General features: G+C 53.1%; 7 protein-coding genes across 7 annotated transcripts; 2 read left to right on the top strand and 5 right to left on the bottom strand.

The window, feature by feature from the left end:
• Positions 1-369: 369 nt before the first annotated feature.
• Positions 370-1,628, top strand: PG998_002376 (ATP synthase gamma chain; the record flags this gene model as incomplete). The annotated part of the gene is made up of 3 exons (XM_066869194.1): positions 370-530; positions 729-1,437; positions 1,500-1,628. Exons 1-3 carry the CDS (start codon positions 466-468, stop codon positions 1,626-1,628), a joined length of 903 nt encoding a protein of 300 aa, XP_066737609.1. The 5' UTR covers positions 370-465.
• Positions 1,629-2,577: 949 nt separating this feature from the next.
• PG998_002375 (uncharacterized protein) lies at positions 2,578-4,458 on the bottom strand (the record flags this gene model as incomplete). Its single annotated transcript, XM_066869193.1, has 3 exons — positions 2,578-3,625; positions 3,832-3,938; positions 4,000-4,458. The coding sequence occupies 3 exons, from the start codon at positions 4,456-4,458 to the stop codon at positions 2,578-2,580; spliced, it is 1,614 nt and encodes a 537-aa protein (XP_066737608.1).
• Positions 4,459-6,185: 1,727 nt separating this feature from the next.
• Positions 6,186-9,676, bottom strand: PG998_002374 (flavin containing amine oxidoreductase; the record flags this gene model as incomplete). The annotated part of the gene is made up of 2 exons (XM_066869192.1): positions 6,186-9,225; positions 9,354-9,676. 2 exons carry the CDS (start codon positions 9,674-9,676, stop codon positions 6,186-6,188), a joined length of 3,363 nt encoding a protein of 1,120 aa, XP_066737607.1.
• Positions 9,677-10,735: 1,059 nt separating this feature from the next.
• PG998_002373 (Sec1-like protein) lies at positions 10,736-13,067 on the bottom strand (the record flags this gene model as incomplete). Its single annotated transcript, XM_066869191.1, has 4 exons — positions 10,736-10,860; positions 10,931-12,538; positions 12,701-12,896; positions 12,990-13,067. 4 exons carry the CDS (start codon positions 13,065-13,067, stop codon positions 10,736-10,738), a joined length of 2,007 nt encoding a protein of 668 aa, XP_066737606.1.
• Positions 13,068-14,087: 1,020 nt separating this feature from the next.
• Positions 14,088-14,720, bottom strand: PG998_002372 (ubiquitin-conjugating enzyme protein; the record flags this gene model as incomplete). The annotated part of the gene is made up of 3 exons (XM_066869190.1): positions 14,088-14,356; positions 14,457-14,607; positions 14,679-14,720. The coding sequence occupies 3 exons, from the start codon at positions 14,718-14,720 to the stop codon at positions 14,088-14,090; spliced, it is 462 nt and encodes a 153-aa protein (XP_066737605.1).
• A 2,843-nt stretch (positions 14,721-17,563) lies between these two features.
• Positions 17,564-18,960, top strand: PG998_002371 (calcium/calmodulin-dependent protein kinase 1; the record flags this gene model as incomplete). Its single annotated transcript, XM_066869189.1, has 4 exons — positions 17,564-17,570; positions 17,658-18,074; positions 18,137-18,522; positions 18,592-18,960. 4 exons carry the CDS (start codon positions 17,564-17,566, stop codon positions 18,958-18,960), a joined length of 1,179 nt encoding a protein of 392 aa, XP_066737604.1.
• A 944-nt stretch (positions 18,961-19,904) lies between these two features.
• Positions 19,905-20,747, bottom strand: PG998_002370 (uncharacterized protein; the record flags this gene model as incomplete). Its single annotated transcript, XM_066869188.1, has 1 exon — positions 19,905-20,747. The coding sequence occupies one exon, from the start codon at positions 20,745-20,747 to the stop codon at positions 19,905-19,907; it is 843 nt and encodes a 280-aa protein (XP_066737603.1).
• Positions 20,748-20,784: the final 37 nt, after the last annotated feature.

The following is a 20,784-nucleotide window of genomic DNA, read 5'->3' as shown; positions in this document are numbered from 1 at the left end:
GGGAAGGCAGGGGAAAAAGGGAGGGAGGCGTGAGGGTAGCAGAAAAATCAAAAAGGGAACACCACCAGCCGTCACATCATCGGCGAACAGGTGGCAAGATCTCAGTGGGGAACCAGAGACCGATCCCATCCCATCGGATAAACATTGGGACGTGGCTGGTGCTGCCTGCTTGCTGTGGCTGCGACCTGGGCTATGGCTCATGGGTACTTACGGAAGCTTGGTCGGAAAGAGTTAGGCCCGTGCCGAAAATTGACGAGAGGGAAAATGGAGCTTTGCTTGGTAGCAGCGAGAGACAATAGCAGACAGGTTGAGCCCGAATTGAACCGACTCCAAGTTAATCAATCCATCTCAACCACCCCCCCATCGTCCCCCCAGACCAATTGATCGCGAGGAGCATCCGTGGTCAACCGTGTCACCGCTGAATACCGATCCCGGGACGCCAATTACCTTCTAATCTCCTCCACAATGCTTTCCAGGGCGGCAAGACCGGCGTTGCGCGCTGGAGCTGCAGCTGCGGCTATTCCTGCTCGGTACGTCGGAGATTTCCTGGGTGCTGTCAATTCGGCGAGGGAGAGTTTTGGAAGAGAACAACGGTTTTCCATGGACCAATTGGGTCCGGCCCGGGGTGCAAGATGGAAGACACTCGGATTATGGAGCTGGGCTTGTGCTTGTGGGTTGAGTTACATATCGAAGGGCATCTGAAAGCTGACACTATTTCGCTCCCGCAGCACTGCCAACAATGCGGCCACCTACGCCACCCTGCGTGAGATCGAGGGTCGTCTCAAGTCCATTCGCAACATCGAGAAGATCACCAAGACCATGAAGATCGTCGCCTCCACCAAGCTGACCCGCGCCCAGCGAGCCATGAACGACGCCAAGAAGTACGGTGCTGCTTCCAACGAGGTCTACGACGCCGCTGAGACCAAGCCCCTCGAGACCGAGGACAAGAAGCCGCTGTACATCATCTGCAGTTCCGACAAGGGTCTTTGCGGTGGTGTGCACTCGGGTCTGTCGCGATGGGTTCGCCGCAGCCTCACCCACGGCCAGGCCGACCTCGTCATCATCGGCGAGAAGGCCCGCTCCCAGCTGGGCCGCACCAACAACCAGGATATCGTCCTGAGCTTCGCCGGTGTTGGCAAGAGCGTCCCCACCTTCGCCGATGCCCAGGCCATCGCCGACCAGATCGTCCAGCTCGAGGGCCAGTACTCTGGCATCAAGATCCTTTACAACAAGTTCATCAACGCCACCAGCTACGAGCCCACCATCATTGAGGCCTTCTCCGAGGATGCCATTGCTGCCTCGCCCAACTTCTCCGCCTTCGAGGTTGACGAGGAGCTGATCCCCAACATGCGCGAGTACGCTCTTGCCAACTCTCTCTTCTGGGCTTTGGCTGAGGGTCACGCTTGCGAGATCTCTGCCCGTCGCAACGCCATGGATGTAAGTGAAATTTTGAATGATATTCCTAAGAGGCTAGATACGATATTGACCAATCTGTACAGAACGCCTCCAAGAACGCTGGTGAAATGATCAACAAGTACCAGATTCTCTTCAACCGCACTCGTCAAGCCGTCATTACCGGAGAGCTGGTCGAGATTATCACTGGTGCCACTGCCTCCGCAGACATGTAAATTGCTGCTTGAAGCGACAAGATAGAGAGACGGGAGGGGAGCGGTTCACACGCATAATTCCCTTTGTAACAAGTACCCTAGGCCCTCCGTGTACTAAAGCCTCAATAAACTATTTCTGAACTTCTGAATCACTTTTACTGGTTGACAAGGGATTTTCCTTGGAGATGTGTGCTGATGTTGAAGGTCAGGACCTGAGGGCTCGCTTGGTTGTCCTGGCGGATATTTCTTCAACGTTCTAGCTGCTAGACATTTGATCCTGTCATGATGAGAATTTGCTCATATGGGTGCACACCTTGCTTGTCCTCACAGGCGTTATGAGTCGCCTTTCAGCCTTGAATTCGTATACAATTACTTCTCTACTAGCCCCCTGATGTCCTTCCATGTTACTGGAATATGCTGCATGCTTTTTAACAATCCGTGAGTTTTCCTAATTCCGATCTATTCATTACCTATCCCCCTTAGCTGCATGGGAAGGAAGACAGCTGGGTGTCACCAAGATGAGAGTACGCAAGGAGAGATTCCCCCTTCTACGGAAGAAGCAACGTACTACGACATTGTCCCGATTGATGTATATTAGTATATACAGTCTATGGAGAAACTTTGTCGGAAAGGAAACAAACAAACGAACCCCTTTTTTGCACTGTCGGCAGCCTCTTTATATCGAATGGTACGAAGGTAGTAGAGCGGTATCAGACACGCTGACTCCGGTCATCCTAAGGGACACCTCATGCACAGCGCCTACAGACTACCACCCGGCCAACCCACAAACCACTCAGGGCCTTTCTTTCCAACATCTCGTCAGAGGGGGCGGCCGAGGCCCACGACATATACCAGCTTCTGGAAATGCAATCTAATTCATTACCTGATTCCAAAGAAGTTAATCCAGGGACTCAAAGAGACCCACTCTCTCCCAAATGTTGCCATGAAACCACTCTCGGCGAAAACGGTCCTACGCCTCCTCGAAGTCGCGAAAATTTTGGTCGTGGGGTTCTTGCGGCGGCGGCAGGGGGCTCTCGCTGATGTCTTCAGGTGGCTGTCCCAGCTGCTGCTGCTGTCGTGATCTCTCTTCGAACTCTTCATCGTCCTCGGTCGTGTCGCCGCTGTGGTGCTCGTCGGCCATAGCTATGTCGCCGTTGGGGTCTGGGAGAGGAGCAGCCGTCTCATCAGCGCGAGCACGAGTGGCGCGGCTGGGAGAAGAAGAAGCAGCAGTGGTGGGATGGGGATGGGGTCCCCGGCCCTCGGATAGTAAAGGCGGTGCTGCCATGCCGCTTCCGGGGGCAGCCGCCGCCCTTGATGGCCGTACACGTGGGGATGGTGGTGAAGCGAATAGCGAGGAATAGGTTGACGATCCTGGTGGCGTCTCAGTCGCAATAACACCAGCTCCAGCCGATCTCTCCATCGGCGCCAGCGTCGGCGACTGAGAACTGTCACCGGCACGGTGGTAGCCATGGCCGTAACGCCCGTTATGTCTGCGAGTGTTCATATAGGTTTGGACGGCTTGCCGCTCACGGTGTTGCACCTGCTCGGCTTGGTAGTTGCCGAGTTCCCCCCCATCACTACCGAATTGGTAGGGGCTCGGATCTGCCGAGACACTGTAGTTGCTATAGGCCTGGAATGAGGCTCCTATCTGCGGTGCCTGTGACAGGGAAAATACGCCATTGCCGCTCCTTGGGGATTCGTTGTCCTCGTTGCCACGTTGCAAAGGTGAAAAGGCCCCGTGAAGTGCAAGTGGTCTTGCCCCTGCTGCGGGAGAAGAAGAGGCAGGATAAAAGTTGCTGGAGCTGCTATAGCTGCTGTTGTAGCTGCTATGGCGGTAATTATAGCTGTTTGTATTAATGACGGGAGGCAAAGATGGTTGAGAAGGGTATAGATTGCTCTGGTATCTGCTGTTGTTATGCGCTCCCTGAGGAGCGGGAGAACTACCGAGCACGAAGCCGTCATCAACTCGGGGGTGGCGGCGGGGATGAAGAGACGGCGCCTGAGAACTGAGGAGGTCCCTTGTGTAATCAGGTTGATTGGTCCTGGGGGTTGGTATACCTTGTTAGCCCCCTATCGATGAATTTCAAAAGCTCACTTGTTATACAGCAAATGGAAAAGCTGAACTATCGAATCGATGGACCTCGGCGACGACCGCGTTGAATGGAGGCGGAACATTGGCGGGGAAGGGAGCATGATCAGAAGAGGGAAAGAAGCTGCCACTTACGCGTTTCCTCTGTTCTCCTGCGTGACGGTGAGCGAAGGCCTGGCGTTGGGGCCTACTGGCACCGGCAGACTTGGGCTCCACACGGGAAGGCGCAGTTCTTGCCCGGGCTGGGGAAACGGTGTTCCGTCTCGGAAGGTCCCACGCGGCTGCTGAGTTTCCCACTCGTACCTCGTAGGGGGGCGGTCTTCGCAGGCCGTCGCGATGGAGGCGTGGGCGCCAGTGGGTCGGACCAAATCCCCGATCATCTGGGATGCCATTGAACGAATCGGGGAGTCGGATTGGCTGTACTGGATCCTGCCCTTCGCGAGCTTGGATCATGGGGAGAGGAGCGGTTGGCAAGTTGGCGGCGGCGTTGTTGCGGCTGGAACTCGAATCCACAGCAGACTCTGCCAGCAAAGGTTGCCCCCTTGCCAGCACACGTTGGCGAGGATGAGAGGCCGGTACTTGCTGTGAATGCATGTGCTGCTGGAACTGCTGGTACGTGATAGGCAGACTCTCTGTTTTCTCTCGATGTGCAGCTCGCCGTTCCGCCGCGTCCGGCTTCCCGACGAAACCCGGGATGTTGTAATCTCCCTCCATATCCTCATCGCGGTCATCGGCCTCCGATGCTGAGCCTCTGTCTGCCATATTGAACCTCACAGGCACAATGACTCGTCCGTAGTGGTGTGAGATTGGAAATAAAATGAAGGCAAATTGGCGATGGGAAAGAAAACGGGTTCCCTCTCTTTGAAATTTCTGTCTGGTGCGTTCGACTTTTGCGGAACTGTGATCAGGCTTTGGAAAACGATCTCCGAGATATTAAGTTTGTCGTCGTATACTCAGAGCCATAGTTCGCACCTGAAAGGTTGGCTTGTTAGGACAGTGTGGTATTCCAGTGTCTACATGGCTGACTTTGACCTACCATTCCATATTACTCCCTATGACACCACTATCTCGTCGAAACTGTCCATGCCTGCAGGTAGTTGGTTACTTGTGTCCCCCCTGTAAAACTTCCAGTGACCAAATATGACCAGCCTGGAATGTTCAATCTCGTAGGGATTTGGTGTCAATACGGTCGACGACCAGCGCCACTCCATTGACCAGAACCGGGAATCAAGCAATGATAGTGTCCATATCCCAGAGAAACCTACCCACAGGGGCTCTAAAGTATATCTTCGTAGATCGAGATAAGGGACGCACACGCACACGCACACATGAAAAGTTGGACGGTGAGCTTTGCCCTACCGTGCCCTGATGCTTTGATGCCCTGGGTAAGGGTAGAGCAAAAAGTGATGTTGCTTATTGCATACTGCTTGACCATAGCTGTAAGAGAACACTGCTGTTTCCCTGCTGGCCAATCAATCTTAACAGCAGGCACACCTATTCACCATACTTAATCGAGTGCAATCTCGTTTGCGGCCATTCACAGTCTGGGCCATCATGACACCCTCGTTCTTCACCAGGAAAACACTCCATGGCTGTGGGGCGTGATATTCGTGAAGCGTGTCAGCCGGTTGACGATGATGGAAGCCCTCCAACCAAGGATTTCGCTCAATAGGGAGCTAGGGTAATTCCCTATCCTCGCGGTATTAAGATAGAGGCTATCTGCTCTTAGTGGTGAAATAGCCACCAAGGCATTACAGGACGGGCAGAAGCAGATGTCGTTCTCTTCATCAAGCAAGAACCAAATGTCCACTCTCCCAGTGATGGCAGGAACTCAGTACTGCCACACACACACACACACGCATACAGGAGCAAAAAGATAAAAGAAGAGAGGAAGAACCAGGGTCAATTTGGACATATACATTGGCTGTTCGAGGTGAGGCGTGCTTATTTTGGTTTAGAGTGAGTTTTCAAGGTTTGACGCAGTTATAGTTTTGGGAAAGGGGGTGTAGTATACTCGAACATGACCGGCCTTGAATCTATACAAATTTCAAACATAAACAAGCGTCTCGGTGTGTATTATACTGCTAGTGCCGAGAAAGAATTTCCGCTAACGCCCATTCCATGAGTGAACGAGGGGTAGTCAAGTTATCATCAGTTCAGAAACCGACCACCAATGCAATGAGGCGGAGAAAAAGGGGGTCCGTCCAAGCCATGGAACTCCGAACCAGCAGCAAACAAGCAAGCCATGTAGATATGCCATGCCATCGGTTTCCCACTTGTGCAACCAGAACCAAAAGCCGTCCTGTCCTCTCCATTTGAGCGCTGTAGGAGCCAACCAATATGTGCAAAAAAAAGAAAAAAAGAAGGAGCACGTTCGTCTCATCGTAAGATCGCTATGTGATGCGGAGCTGAGGCGGGGGAAGCCGTGTGAAATCTGTAGCAGAGAGAGCTGCAGTCGTCGCATCCCGCCGTACGTGGCGGCCCCCAGTTTATTTCGTCATTTCGACATCGCTCACGTCGTCACTCTCGACATACGTGCCAGCCTTCTGGTTTTTTTGCCTTTCTCGACCCGAGAGCCCATCTGAGCCACTGCGGCCAGCCGCCGCATCTGTGTTATCCTCTGTGCTGGCGATTTTGTTGCCGGCCTCTTCCCAAACCCGTCTGACCTCGAGGGCCCTGGCATCCCAGTCCTTGGTCGCGGTCTCCCACTCCTTGAGCTTCTCGGCGTATACTCTCTTCTGCTCTGCAGCCTGCTCTTCAAACGGGCGTTTCTCGTCCGCGGCGGCTTCCTTCCACATCTTGCTTGTCATGACGCGCACTTCGTTCGGGCTCGGCTTGCCCTTGCCTGGCCGCCGGCCCTGATCGCAGCGCTGACGAGCCACCTCGAAGTTGGTCTTGCTGTATAGAAGGTAGGCGTTTCCGGCCACCTTCTGAGGCCGCCAAGGCCGGTCACCGATCTGTTCGTAGATGTGAGCCCAAGCCGCGTCTTCGTGGGCATCGATCTTCGCCTGTTTGGCGGCTCTGAGCGAGACTGGCGCATCCGCTGTCGATTTACGCTTAATAGTACTGGATGTCATGGTGATAACACTTGACTCTTTCGGTATTATTAGGGGTACTGGGATGTCGATAGGACCAAGCATGGCATCCGTGACCTCAGACGCTGCACGGAGACCTGACAAGTAAGCGCCATGTACTGTCGCGGGGTGTGTCCCGATAGTGTGCTCTCCAGCAAAATGGAGATTTCCTATCGAGCGCTGCATTGTTTCGTAGTCATCAGGCCTCATCCCAGGCCCCGCCGATGAGTAAGAACCACGCGCAAACTTATCCGAGCCCCAGCGTGTGACAATAGCATGTGTGGGATGAGGCACCTTGGTGCCGTATACACCGCGCAGGACTTCTGTGGCTTCGGCCACCAAATCGTCGTTCTTACTGTGCTCGGTATCGAATCCAGCATCGCCAGCCATCAAGGCGAGGAGCACAGGTATGCCGCTCATGTTGGATACATTGAACCACTGGAAGAAGCGGCCGCGCTGAGATGTGTACTCGCTTTGTCGTAAACTGTGACGAGAAAGGGGGTCTCGTAGCGCCCCGAAAATATCGCGATTGGAATCCCAGAAAGCTTCTTGGTACACGAGGATGACTTTGTTCAGGATGCCGAACCCTAGTCTCCCAATGACGTCCGATTTCCACGGGGGTAGCGGTGGGTCAAACTCCACGCTTCCGTGCTTCAACACACCGAGCGGGATTGTTGAAACAACATAATCCGCCTCGACAGAGTACCCGTCATCGCATTCGACTCTGGCCGCACCCTTGCCCTCAGGATGGTAGGTGATCTTTTTGACAGCAGATTCTTTGCGTATGTTCAGAGGCGAAGGAGACTGAGCCAAGCCCCAAGGAACGCTTTGATAGCCTCCAACGACCATGGTGTGCTTACCTTCCCACTCGTTACCGGCATCAATGTCCCAGCCGCCTAAACTCAACTGATTATAGTTGATAGCGTTGCTGTATTCTAGGTTCGCAATGTGCCAATTCATTAGTCGGTAGTCTTGTGGTGTAAGATCGATGATATCTCGATATTGTGAAATGGCCTCATCCATCAAGGACCCGAGCGTGGTCGCAGGATCCCTTGCCGCGGCCTCAAGATCCAAGTCTCGGTCCACTGTCACGCCTTCCTTGAGAGCCCAGCCCATTTCCTTGGCCTTGAAAGCAGCCTTATGAGCGGCTGGCGTGCCTGGCTCGACATGTGTTCTGCCTGTCGCTCGATCGGTGGACACAGGTACAAGGTCTACTCGAGGTCCCAAACTCTGCTCAGACACGGGAGGGGCCTGTGGTAAAGCTGCCGTTGCTTCTTCTACTTGGGCAATGGTCTTGCTCCCGTCGGAATTGCTGTCCTTGCCTTCATCCATCAAGGCCCGGTTGCCTTCGATGAATTTGGTAGGCTGATTCTTGAATTTGTAATCACTGACTCGTTCAAGACAATCGTTGTACAGCTTTTCTACGAGCAAATCACGGTGAGAATCAACCGGCTTGCCGTTAGAATCGTACAGTGTCGCGTCAGGTCGCAAAGCGTAGTAAGGCAACGCCATCTGTCCTCTCACCAGGACATTGAGTGGGTTACCACGGTCAAAGCCTGTGATAATCATACCTCCAGCTTCCACGCTGTGACGCTTGCCCTTGAAGTCGAACAGCCGCTGACTCCGGCTTCCGTCAACCGCTCGCGAGTAGACACGGCCACCCAGGCGACTCCTGCCTTCGAGTACAACAACTCTCGGGGGTTCTTCTCCCAAGTCCTGATACTGTCTTGCATATTGCTTCGACAGAGCTTCGAGTTGCCGTGCGCAACCGAGACCAGACAAACCTGCGCCTATCACCACTATCGTCTTGCCTTTCCTTTTTTGAGCGGCCTTTTTTGATCGCCTTTTTGATGACAGGACATCGCAGCAGCCGTAATTTATGTAACCGCGGCGTAGTAACCACTCGTAGCATACATTGGCCACATCAAACCATCTGGCATCTTTAGCACAGCCAATGGCCTCGTCACGTGCAACCCCGATACGGGGGTTGTTGAGCCACAATCGTAAGATACCGTTCCGTATATTCAGGTACGTCGTGACCTGTGCGTGCGTTATGTGGTCCCGTAGGATTAGGTATTCATCTTGATGAAGGGCGTACGGGTTCAGTCTCGAGCGCTCGGCGGCCTCAATGCATTGGTGGGCGTACTCATAGGGCCCGAGGTCATTAGGTATCGAAACCTTGGGTCGTACGTCGAAAAGTTGTCGCGGCTTGGCCTTGACCTTCATGGGTGTAGGCATGGCTATCGCTTCCGTAATCTTCGTTTCCGTAACTGCAGGTATCGCTTCTGCGGTGTTGACCGGGGTGGTAGCCTTGCTTGATGCTGGAGAAGGCGGGACCGACGAGAGCTCGGAATTATCTGACAGCGCTGAGGTTGTTGAGGTGGTAGACTTCCTCAAGCTCTCTTGAAAGCCTAGCAAGCTTGCATCAACGACCCGGTCCTGGTCCTGATGTGACCTATGTGACTGGTCAAGATCGGGGTACACATGGAATACTTGGGATGGAAATGGATGGAACAAGTGTGAAGCGAACCCTGCGAACGAACTCGCCGAAAATATGAATGCACTTTGCGAGAAAACACTTACTCTATGTCGTCGTGTGATGCGGACCCTGACAAGGGACTATTCATATCCGAATCCATGTCGTCTATCCGAACAATAATCTCAGACTCGGTCCTCGGCGTGCCTTTGGATGTGGGCGGGCCGGTGTGAATGGAAAGGTGGGTATCAAGCCCGGGAGGCGTAGTAGCAGCAGACACAGGCTCGGGCAGATGACGATGATGGTGGTGATCGCCCTTGGAAGAGGCCAGAACGGATAGATGTAGGTCCAGTTCGTCCAAGTCCACGACCGGCCGGGGACCAAAGCTTTTCTCCCCCTCCAACAGCGTCGTCCCCTGAGTACCACCCATAGTATGTACTCGGCCGTGCCGCTGATGTGGGCTTGATTGGGACGTTTTATTGTTCGTTTTGTAGGTATATAACGATTTTGGATGGGCTGGGGTTGATAATTGGGATATTCGCAACTTGGCGACTTCTGTGTGCGTATGATATAGATAGTGTGCCCATAAGAGTCTTGCTAGCACCCCTCGCTCGACGCCCCTATGCCACGGAAGTTGCTACCGTACAATCATATCATGAAAAGACTATTTCGATCTGTTCGGTCGTATTAGCCCATGGTGGTCAGGTCATCCTCATCTGAAGACGCTTTATACATTGATGGCCCATCATGTGAGATGCGGGTAAGGACCGATCACAGTAAGAAGACATGGCAAGTGGGCACTGTACCTCTCTAGACTGGACTGCCCGAGTACATGTAGTATGGCTATTGCTCCAGTGGCAATTGGCTTGTCAGTCCTTTCGACGAGGACAATTCGACGGAGGCGAGGATATAGAGCTCCCTGGTTTCTCGAGTGTCAATTGACAATGGTCGACTCGGGCGTGCGTTTAATTATATGCGCCGCTACAATGACATTAGTGAGAGGGAGAGGGAGATATAGAAGCAAGCACTGCATCGAATTTACCTGAACGGCTCAGGTCGTCGGAAGGTGGAGCCACTGTTTCGCCCAGCACGTGACTAAGCCAACCTACTTGCTACTTCTTCGAGCATGATGGCATCGGCGTAGCAAAAGAGTCCAGCATCGAAATACCCGTATTACCATAGAGAACAACCATAAAGATCGCACCAACGATATCCGTTGCAACAATAAGATCGACGCGGATCAACCATGGTATACAACACGATAAGCTAGATGATGCATTGAGTTGCACGTGTCGCTTGCGAGCACTCTTGCAACTACTTCCAGCTGGCTCATGGGGAGCTACTGGGGTTGATGCAATCTCAGTGTAGTTTCTACTCTGACAGTCTTCGATATTGTATTTCTGCATAATGCGACGCTTGGGTATATAGGTAGAATGGTTCGCATGTACGACCACCGCTTCCCGATCTCGATAGCCAACCGCATTCCCAACTAGGCAGTACCCGCCGCAGGAGCCTTCGGCTGCTCTTTCGCAAACGATTCCTTCTCGATCGCCGCATCCATCATCTTGTTCCCGCTGATGATCGACGTTGTGCAGATAACGATGTTTCTTCGGGCTGATGAATGAGAAAAAAAAGCATGTTAGTAGGGAAGCAAGTTGCACGGATAAGAAAGGGGGACACCGACCTTCTTCCTTCTTGGCTATAAACCGGAGCGCAGCAATTTCTGTAAATGTAATACCTCCAACGAAGACAACAAATACCGTCTTCTTCTCGCTGCCCCCAGACAGGAGAGCCCGTGCCTTCACTGCCTTATCCTCGCCCTTCTGTAGGTCATCAAAGGTTTGACCCCTTGCATGCTTGACTGCTTCATCAAAACCCCGCCAGCCCTGTGCGCCCCCACCCGTAGTAGTGCCTGTTGAAGTTACACCATTGCCGCGTGTAATGGACAGTAGGTATTGTTTCTGTAGTATACATTGTACAAGTCGAATCGAGAGTGGCGCGTAACCACTGTAGACATATGCGATATCGTTGGGATCGTGTTCGTTAACTTCGTCGAAAATGAGACGCAGTTGCTTCCGGAGGTATGTGTAATTAGTTTTTGTACCCGTCGCCGTCCCAGACCCCGCCATCGGTATCATGCTTGCCATCGGCGACGCTCGCGAAAGGAACAGTTGCAGCTTTTCCAAGTTATTGAGTGTGAGCAGGTGCTGGTAGCCATAACCCTCTAGAACCAATCTTCGGAACTGGTCGTATTCTTTCGATTTAATCCCGCCCGAGATGCAAGAGTAAATACTGATGAGGCGTAGCATTTCCGCAAGAGGCATGTCTCTGGCAATAAGCTCTTCAATTGCATCGAATTGGGAGCTGGGGTCAGCGCCAGCAGCTAAACTCTGCTGGACTTCGAGCATGCGACTAAACTCATCTGTCTCCGTATACTTCTTGATTTCTTCTGCGAGGCCTGTATGAATCTTGAGACTTTGTTGCTCGGCTTGGTACCCAGGTAGCTTTTTCACAAAGTCTTTGAGCTCAGCCGTCGTTCTGGAAGTATGCCGGCTATCGTAGTCACTCTGAAGACGCCTTGCAACCTTGTGGAGCAGACCACCGACGATGGCGAAGTTGGTGTCGCGTAGACCATCGTATAACTTGTCGGAGGAGTCAAGCTGGATCTTCCGCTTCCTCGATACTGGACTCGCTGCAGGTGGCGTAGTAGATGTACTGGAAGATGGTTGTTGGGCCACAGCTCCCACAATGGTCGAGTCAACGTCCGTCTGGTTGTTCTGGATCTTGAAAACTTCATCAACGAGACCCTCGTAGGTTAGCTGCTTGAGCAAAGGGGTGACCATATCAACTTCACGGTCAATGATGATGACACTCTCCATCGTGTTACTGGGCGTCAGCCCAGCCCTGCTGGTCTCAGATGTATCGTCTCCGGCTAAAATCTCTTGTCGCATACGCGCAAGAAGTGTCGAGACCCGTTTGGCGTTGTCACCCTTGCCGATCACTCTGGGAAAGAGACCATGTTTGGACTGAATCTCCATGAGCGCTTTGGCCATGAGAAAGGCCGGTGTAGTGTCTTTGGAAAGGTAGAGATCCCGAAAAGAGTCCTCGAGCTCCAGGGATAGCACATCTCGTTCGAGAGGGAAGAAGTATAACGGTAGCTCATGAATGTTGACGTCGCCCAAGACACCGCTCTCCTCCAGTAATTTGTCGGCCACCAGTGTTCGGCGGGGCACCCAGAAGATGTGGAATTCGTGGCCTGTTTGACTCTCACGTTGCAATCGCTTCACGTGCTCTACATCGTATATTGTCAGCCAAACAGAGTGGGATCTCGCGCGTCCAGTGTGCTGAGGGCGTTATGGGTTGTGCTCATCCTGAACCCAATTACGGTGAAGCAACAACATATACCCCACACACATGGCAGCAGCTTGGGATCGAAGGGCGACAAGGCACTCACCAGCAATCGCCGCCGCATGGCGGGCGCATTCGCCCCGCGCCATGAAAACCACATTGCGCTGGCTGGTGTCGGCATTGTTGTTTTCGATGAAGAAGAACTTGTCGACGCCGTAATCCTGGAGCGTCGAGACCTTGACCACGGTACCGATGGGGCCGGCGAGACTTCGTTCGATAACGAGGTTCTTCTTACCGCGAACCTATAGGGGAGAGAGCAGAAAGGTCGGTCAATAGGTCGGATGTTCGCGTACGGGGTAGCTATCGTGGGAGCAATTGGAGGCAGCCTTACTTACAGCTTCGAGGAGGTAGAGCAGGTCTTTGCGGGCCTTGTCTTTGATTTGTTCGGTGTCGAACCCCACATGAGGAGCCATTGTGTATGAGCTCTCTTCATGGGGGTGAAGGCTCGAGGGGAGAGGGAATGGAAGCGCGAGCTCGTAAAGTGAGGCAACCAGACGAGTGTGTGAATCCAAGAAGCGCGAGTGAGCATTGGAGCTTCCCGAGCTTCAGCGTCAGCCATGCGCGACCGGCGGTGGATTCTGGGGTTTGGGCGAGCTCTAGGCCCGTGTCGACGTCAGAGGGAGGAACACGCTAAAATTAGTACTGCATCGTTGTATCATGTGCTAGAACCCCACCACCCCTCTGCTTTAGAAAGAGGGAGCGACGCAGGCCTCTTTATACAGGATGCCCCGAGCCATCAGATAAAGCCAGGAAGTTGACAGGTTTGTCCTCAATGATTGCCCAGGCCATTGGGTATAATGGCCACTTGGTTGTGTGTGTCGATTTCAAGAGTCACATTTATAACGTTTTATTTTTGTTGGCTTGACGGCTTGACAATATTAAAAGCAATCATGGCTTCTCGGATTGCCCCCTGTAGATGTGTACATTGACGTCCTGCGCTGATGACAGCGCATCCTAGAACTAATACACATGCGAGTGGCAGCACTCTTGATGTTTTTGCGCTGGCTTCAACTGTAGTAGGCAATAGTACGCCATCTCACCAATGTTCCCCTGTCGTCGCTTTCCATGTTGCAGAGTGGTGATGTTTCCCTACCGAAACAAATCATAAACAGCCTGGCCGTTTTTGGGCGGCAGGCTCCCGGGACCCAAAGGCTACATCCGCCGGGGTCTGCTGTGAATAGCCCGGGGGCAAATATAAATGCAGAACGGATACACAGTCCAGTCTGCCAAGCTCCTGTACCGTGTCGTTAAAACCCTACTCCTCAGTATGGAACTACATCCAATATCTCCTTTCCTAAGCGCGATCGTGCTGAGTCATACCGTCAAGTACGATATCTTGAATTCCTATCGCCTTTGACCCAGTTCCTTCCTAGGTCGACCCGTCATCGCCGACCAAAACCACATAGTCCACTAACGTAGAAAACATGCGCTGCCTATACCTCATTGTCGTGATAGTAAAACTCAATGTCTTTCGGCCGCGCTTTGTTGGTGCTGACGAAATCGGCGTCGCCTTCGGGCCGGTGGTTCTTGGTGTTGCCCGTCAACATGCTTTGGATGCTCATACACACGCTCTCAACATTTTGTACGGGGCTCCAGCCAGAGCTACCAAGGAGATCCAGGCAAATGATGCCGTTCGAGTAGATGTGCGGGTGCATGGGTATCGGCCGGCTCTCCTGCTTCGTAAAGACGACCTCGGGGGGCTCTGTGGCGGAGAATTAGGTTAGTACCTTAAGTTCAGGATGCTTTTGCGGATTATGGGGGAACAAGGGATAATAACAACAAGCATTGCATGCATTACATACCAATTGGATACTGCTTGCCGAAACGAAACTTCAGTCGGTAGGTCTCGCCGGCGTAGATGGGGTTTTGGTCGAGGACCTGTATGTCCAGCAGCCATTCCTGCAAGTCGTCGGCCTTGACCAGCGTTATGCCGGGCGGTAGACTCTTGGAGATCTGCTCGCTCGGGATTGGATCAGTGTTTGCTCAGGCCCAACAATAGAGTGATGTATTGCTGTATGCCCTACCTTTGTGAGCTCCTTGCCCAGCCGTTTCGTACCCAGAGACATGCTTGTGGTTGTCGTCGCTTTCTGCGGCGCAAGTTTTGGTTGGGGGTGGCTCTCTCCTCTCTATGTGCAAGTTTCGATGGTGGGGGTGTGTGATGGTTGGCGGCTATGTGATGTGACGGAGGCGCTCAACTACTCAGAGGAGTCGGGTGCCAAATGACAATGTCAACGCCTAGCTGTACGTCTGGCGAACCACGGAAACGAAAGGCCCAGCTGATTATTCCGATATCTACTGGATATTGGAGGGAGCGGTGGTTCGACTACTGTACGGACGGGTATGGACTCCAGCTTGTAAAAATAAATCGGCTGCTTTTGGGGGAGTGTCATGCGGCACGGGAGGAATGTTGGAATTGCGGCCGGCGCGCAGACAGATGCGATGCAACCCCTACGCCCCCAGTTATGGGTAACCTAGCGCCGTAGTGGCGTCAACTTGGATGGAGAGCCGGGCAATAGATCAACAAGGACCAGTTGCCAGATTTGTTTAATGGAATGGACGGGTTCGGCGCCCTTGACCGCCAATGTCTGGTTAATAACAAAAGGATAGCCCCGGTGTCAAATGTTTGCAAGTGAGGGAAAGTGAACTGAAACGCATTTGGAGTTGAAGCAGTTGAGCTGCCTCAGGAACAAGCCGATTGATTTGGTGCATGCTGTGCAATAGGGATAGATGCATGTCAACGGTGACTAGAGGCCACAACTCCGGATGGGTTTGGAATCTAGCAATCGCTTGAGGTGTCAAACAAACACATATCACCTACATTCAGCCAACATGCTGCACATGGCACTTTGAATCGAAAAGTCATCTGATGTGTGTATGTAAGGAAACCACAGCGGGCAGTCGAAAAGCCCGGCTGTCTACCCATCGACAGCCATCTAGTAAGCTACGCAGGAGTACCATTTACTATATCTCACATGGCTTCGTAACTCGCTGATGGGTGAAATCAGAGAATGCATATAGTCACCCAGAATAAAATACCCAGGAAGGAATAGCCAGATACTGCACACGCCAGCTGGCTATATGAATACATTATCGACTGACAGTGACAGTATATCATGTCAAAACATTAACAGAGCAGTGAGTCCAGACGAACATGCGGCGGCCACTAGCAGAAGCTCGACGCATGTACTGCCGTACCCACTCCTGGCTAGTATGTAAGTTGGGGACCCTGAGTCCCTGGCTTGGTAGGTCTTACTCGGACTGGTTGAAAGCAGTATGCAGGCATCATGTTTGACTTATTTGAAGCTCGAATACGTGGCTTCACATCGAGAGACACATAACGCTACGAGTACCAGTTGCAGGCCCACGAGCACAGCCTGTCAAGCTTGGTTCTGAGCAATATCTGAGTACGCATAAGTATGCATTCCGTTGTTGACGGTGTTTGTGGATAGCGCGCTTACGAAGACGAACCACATAGCCGGATCCTGATGCAACTACTTACTTACTACTAGGCTACCTTGCCACCAAGTGCTGGCTGGTTTGCTGCCGACGTCAAGCTCGGTTGATTGAATCGATCAAATGTTAGGTTATACATCAGGTGCCGGCTTCCCGGCTTAGCCACAATGGCATTCTCCAGGCCAGTACTCCGCGGGCCCGGCCCCTGTCGCTTCGTCCCGTCGTTGGAGATGTTTGTACTTATCAAAAGCCGAAGGGTGGTTGTACTCAAGGCAATTTCCACGACAGACGTGTCGCTGGCAAGCACCCCAACAAGTAGGCAATACGCCTAAGAGGGCTGGATGTTGGGCTGTCTTTGGTCGCTGCGGCTGAGCAGCCACATGGAAGTCTGTATGGGCTGTCCCCATCCCATCCTATCCCATGCATGCAGGCTGGTTTGGAGCAAGGTGCAAGGCTTTCTCTGCCGTAAGCCTAAGCTGGGTAGGTGGGCTGTGTATGGTGGGCAGCAACTGGCATCATCGTATCGCGTTGTTTCATTTGCGCACGCCAGGAACACAGCCTTGCTTGTCCAAATAGGATGGAGTAGGAAAGGCATGACTTGTGTCAGTCATCGTGTGCGGCCTCGCGTCGCATTGAACAGAAGGAAAGCTGCCGCCAACAAGTGCCAGGCTTGACCAGTCGCACCCTTATCCCTGTGGTGGGAGCCAACATAAAACGGCCACAGGTACAAGTAAACAGCTCCTCCGTCGGTCAACAGACGTGCAAAGGTCGATACTTCCCTCATCCGACTGTCGAAGACCACCAGCCCAAAAGCAGTCGATATCTACATAGAATAGCCATCATGGTCATTTGAGACCGTTCCTCATATCAGCACTGTATCGCACTCCAAAGTTTACCCCTGCTTCTGATTGACTTATATCGGGCCCCCCGCGGCTCAGCCCCTCCCCAAAAAGACCCTCCTTCACGCCATTGCTGGACTCCTGGGCTCCTGGGCTCCTGGGCTCTAACGTTGGACGCCAAGCCAGGTTATATTTACGTACAGCTGAAGCCCACCCTGACTGATCTTCGAAGTACGAGAAGAGACCTTCTGGGACTGAGACTGCCAACTGCTGGTTTCCAAGTCAAGTCGCGCCTGGCTTTGGGCTCCGAGCTTTTTACACGGCCCAGAAAGAAGATTATCCAGTTTTCCAGTCGGATCCCTCCAAGTCTGTCTGGTCAATCAAATACGCTGCCAGCCGCTGCGTCTACGTGGAGGACGGCTTGCTTTTCTTACCTCTCCTTCAAAACCGCCAACCAGCATCATTACCCCACCTTGGGCCTCCTAGTTCTATTCTCATCACCCTCTCTCCTCCTTAGCTGAGGTCCCTAGTCGCATCCTCCCACCTACTTATTCCAAGTACACCCTTCGCCAGTCCGCGACGACTGCGACCTGCAAATACCCAATTCCGCAGGAACAATGAGTTGTAAGTCCCATGGTTTTATTTGCACGTAATCGCTTTGGTGTGCTGCGGAGCTAGGCGCTAATCGCTGTGTTTCTTCCCCCCTTGCAGTCTCGGGGATGCTCAGCCGCCTTCAAGGCCAGCCCGATAGTTACGACAAGAAGGCCAAGTACCGCTTTGGCAAGACCCTGGGAGCCGGCACCTATGGCATCGTCCGCGAGGCCGACGGCCCGACGGGCAAGGTGGCCATCAAGATCATCCTGAAGAAGAACGTCAAGGGCAACGAGAAGATGGTCTACGACGAGCTCGACATGCTGCAACGCCTCAAGCACCCCTCCATCGTGCGCTTCGTCGACTGGTTCGAGTCGCGGGACAAGTACTACATTGTCACCGAGCTCGCCACCGGAGGCGAGCTGTTCGACCGCATCTGCGAGCAGGGCAAGTTCACTGAGAAGGACGCCTCACAGACCATCAAGCAGGTGCTCGGCGCCGTCGACTATCTCCACCGTAACAACGTGGTGCACAGAGGTAAATATCGACCTTCTCAAGCTGTATCTGAAAGTGCGATTGCTAACGAAAAAGAAATCCAGATCTTAAGCCCGAGAACCTCCTCTACCTCAGCAAGGCTTCCGACTCCGACTTGGTCCTGGCCGATTTCGGCATTGCGAAGATGCTCGACACCAAGGACGAGGTCCTCACCACAATGGCTGGATCTTTTGGATACGCCGCCCCCGAAGTTATGCTGAAGAAGGGCCACGGAAAGCCCGTCGACATGTGGTCCATGGGTGTCATCACATATACCCTCCTCTGTGGTTACTCTCCATTCCGCTCGGAGAACCTCCAGGATTTGATCGACGAGTGCAGCAACGCCCAGGTAGTGTTCCACGAGCGGTACTGGAAGGACGTCTCCCAGGACGCGAAAGATTTCATCATGCACTTGCTGCAACCGGAAGCCGAAAACCGCTGGACAAGTCAGGTGCGTTCAACCCTCATGGTCAAGTCGACAATCCACATAAAGATGCAGAATAACTAACACCCCATACAGCAAGCACTTGACCACATCTGGCTCAGCGGCAAGAACGCTACGGACCACAACTTGCTGCCCGAGATCAAGGCCTACATGGCAAAGGCGCGCCTCAAGAGAGGTATCGAGATGGTTAAGTTAGCCAACCGTATCGAGGCGCTCAAGATGCAGGAGGACGACCCCGAGAACCCCGACCTGCCCGAGAACCCGTCCCTCGCCGCGTCCGCCGCCGCCGCGAGTGGTAAGGAGAAGCTCAACAAGGCGGTCAAGGGCGCCATCTTCCGCGAAGTGGTCATGGCCAAGGTCCGCGAGATGAAGGAGCAGGAACAGACACTCAAGGTCAAGGAAGAGGTGGAAAAGGAGGCCAGGCGTAAGAGCTTCAACGGCTAGAGAGTAGCCTCCAATCCTAGGGGCGAGGGACGTTGATTCAGGAGATACCCTTTTTGAGGATAGTAGAGAAGAGGCTGCGACGGACTACACTATATAGAGTCGACTGTATCAAGGTTTGCTTGGAAAACTGGGCTTTCATACGTGGAGTCCATCGAGGTACCAAAGGAGGACAAAGGCCATTCCTTTTATTCACAATATCCAATATCGCTATTTTTGTGCTTGCTTGTCTATCAACTTGCTGTGACGACTACCGCGGTCAAGACTTCTCCTAAACACCATGATGCAGTTGTGTTAGCTACTGCTGTGTGAAGGGTTAGCTCAACCCACAGTCTTGGCCGTGGAATGAATTTCACTGCTGGGATTCAAATCATGCAATGGAGGGATCTCGAGTAAGATAAGGATCTTGATCTTCGTATTGCTTCTTTAATCATTAAACCACTAGCAACATCCCAGGTATCATGCAAATGCTCCTTCCACTCTTGGTACACATCTCAAAAAAAGATAAAAATTGAAAAGAAAATGGTAGAAAGATAAAAACGTCTCAAGTCATACATGTACACACTACTTTTCGTACAAGATAGCACACACATATTAGAAAATAAGGAAAAAGAAAATAAGATGGAAAGATGATGGGGAGGGGGGAATTATCACAACTCGTCCTGAATTGCACATGCCCCTGCCCCTTCATCCTTCTCGAAAAACAACAACAGCAACAAACGTGGACTTCTATGGTGGTATTATGCCGAAACGCCTTTCCCCTTTGGAAACATTTTCCTTTCTTCCATCTCCCCGAACTTTGATCGGTCGAGGAGCGAGGGAAGTCATAAGTGATAAAATGGTGGTTTGACCATAGTAGGTCGAGTTTGTACAAATTTGAGGCTACCAATGTCATGATGGCCGGTGGAGAATTGAGTTAGGTATGTTCGCAGAGTCGTTGGGAGCTATCAGGCACCGAGCTCGCCGAGGACTTGCTCGCGCAGCGCCTCGTAACGTCGGCTGTCGAAGCGCTTCCGCTGCCAGCCGCCGGCCCGAAGCCGCTCGATGCGGTCCCGTAGCGCCTCGTCCGAGGCCGTAGAGGTCGACGAGAACGAGGGCGCAGTCGATGCGGGCCGGGCGATGGCGGCGACGGACGCTGGTCGCTGGATCTGATGGCCCATCTGTTGCGCATTGATAGAGGGGGTCATGGTGGCCTCGGACGAATTACTGTCGCTGCTCGTCGGCCTGCTAGGAATGTAGTAAGGGCCAACGTTGGATTGTGACCGACCGTGGTGGATAGCTGCGGCCGGGCTAGTGCTGCCTTTGTTCCAGTCAGGCATCGTGAAGTAGGTGGTTTGTTGGCGCTGCATCAACTGCTGCTGTTGCTGCTGCTCCTCCATCCTCCGCATGTGCGCTTCGAGGTCGAAGAATCCGGGTGACGCTCGAGTCTTGGGAGAGAAGTCGGCGTGTTGCTCGAAGACGGCGGCCGTTGTGGACGTGGGCGTTGGCGGTCCGTCCGAATCCTCAGCGGACGAGGAGGAATTGGAGAAGGGCGAGACGTTGCGCGTCAGGCCGGGAATGGACGGCACGGGCGGCACCTCGGGCACGGAGGGGATCTCGGCAGCTTCCTCGGATGTCACCAGGAGGCCTTCAATGGCATCGCGGTGGTAAGAGATCTGTGAGCGCAGGGCAGAGAGCTGCGAGACGAGGCGGTTCATGGAGCGCGTCTGAAGGAACAGCTCGAGATCGAACGTTCGGCCATCGTCGTCTGCGGGCGGGGCCGGTGTCGATGTCCGCTCTGGGAAGGTCATCTCCTCTCGCGGGGACGGCGCTGGCGATTTCGGTTCC

The sequence above is a fragment of the Apiospora kogelbergensis genome (genome assembly GCF_038363985.1).
Source record: "Apiospora kogelbergensis strain CBS 113332 chromosome Unknown utg000001l_segment0_segment0, whole genome shotgun sequence".
Taxonomy (NCBI): domain Eukaryota; kingdom Fungi; phylum Ascomycota; class Sordariomycetes; order Amphisphaeriales; family Apiosporaceae; genus Apiospora; species Apiospora kogelbergensis.
Note: the sequence above shows the minus strand (reverse complement) of the source record. Positions and strands in the feature narration are given on the sequence as shown.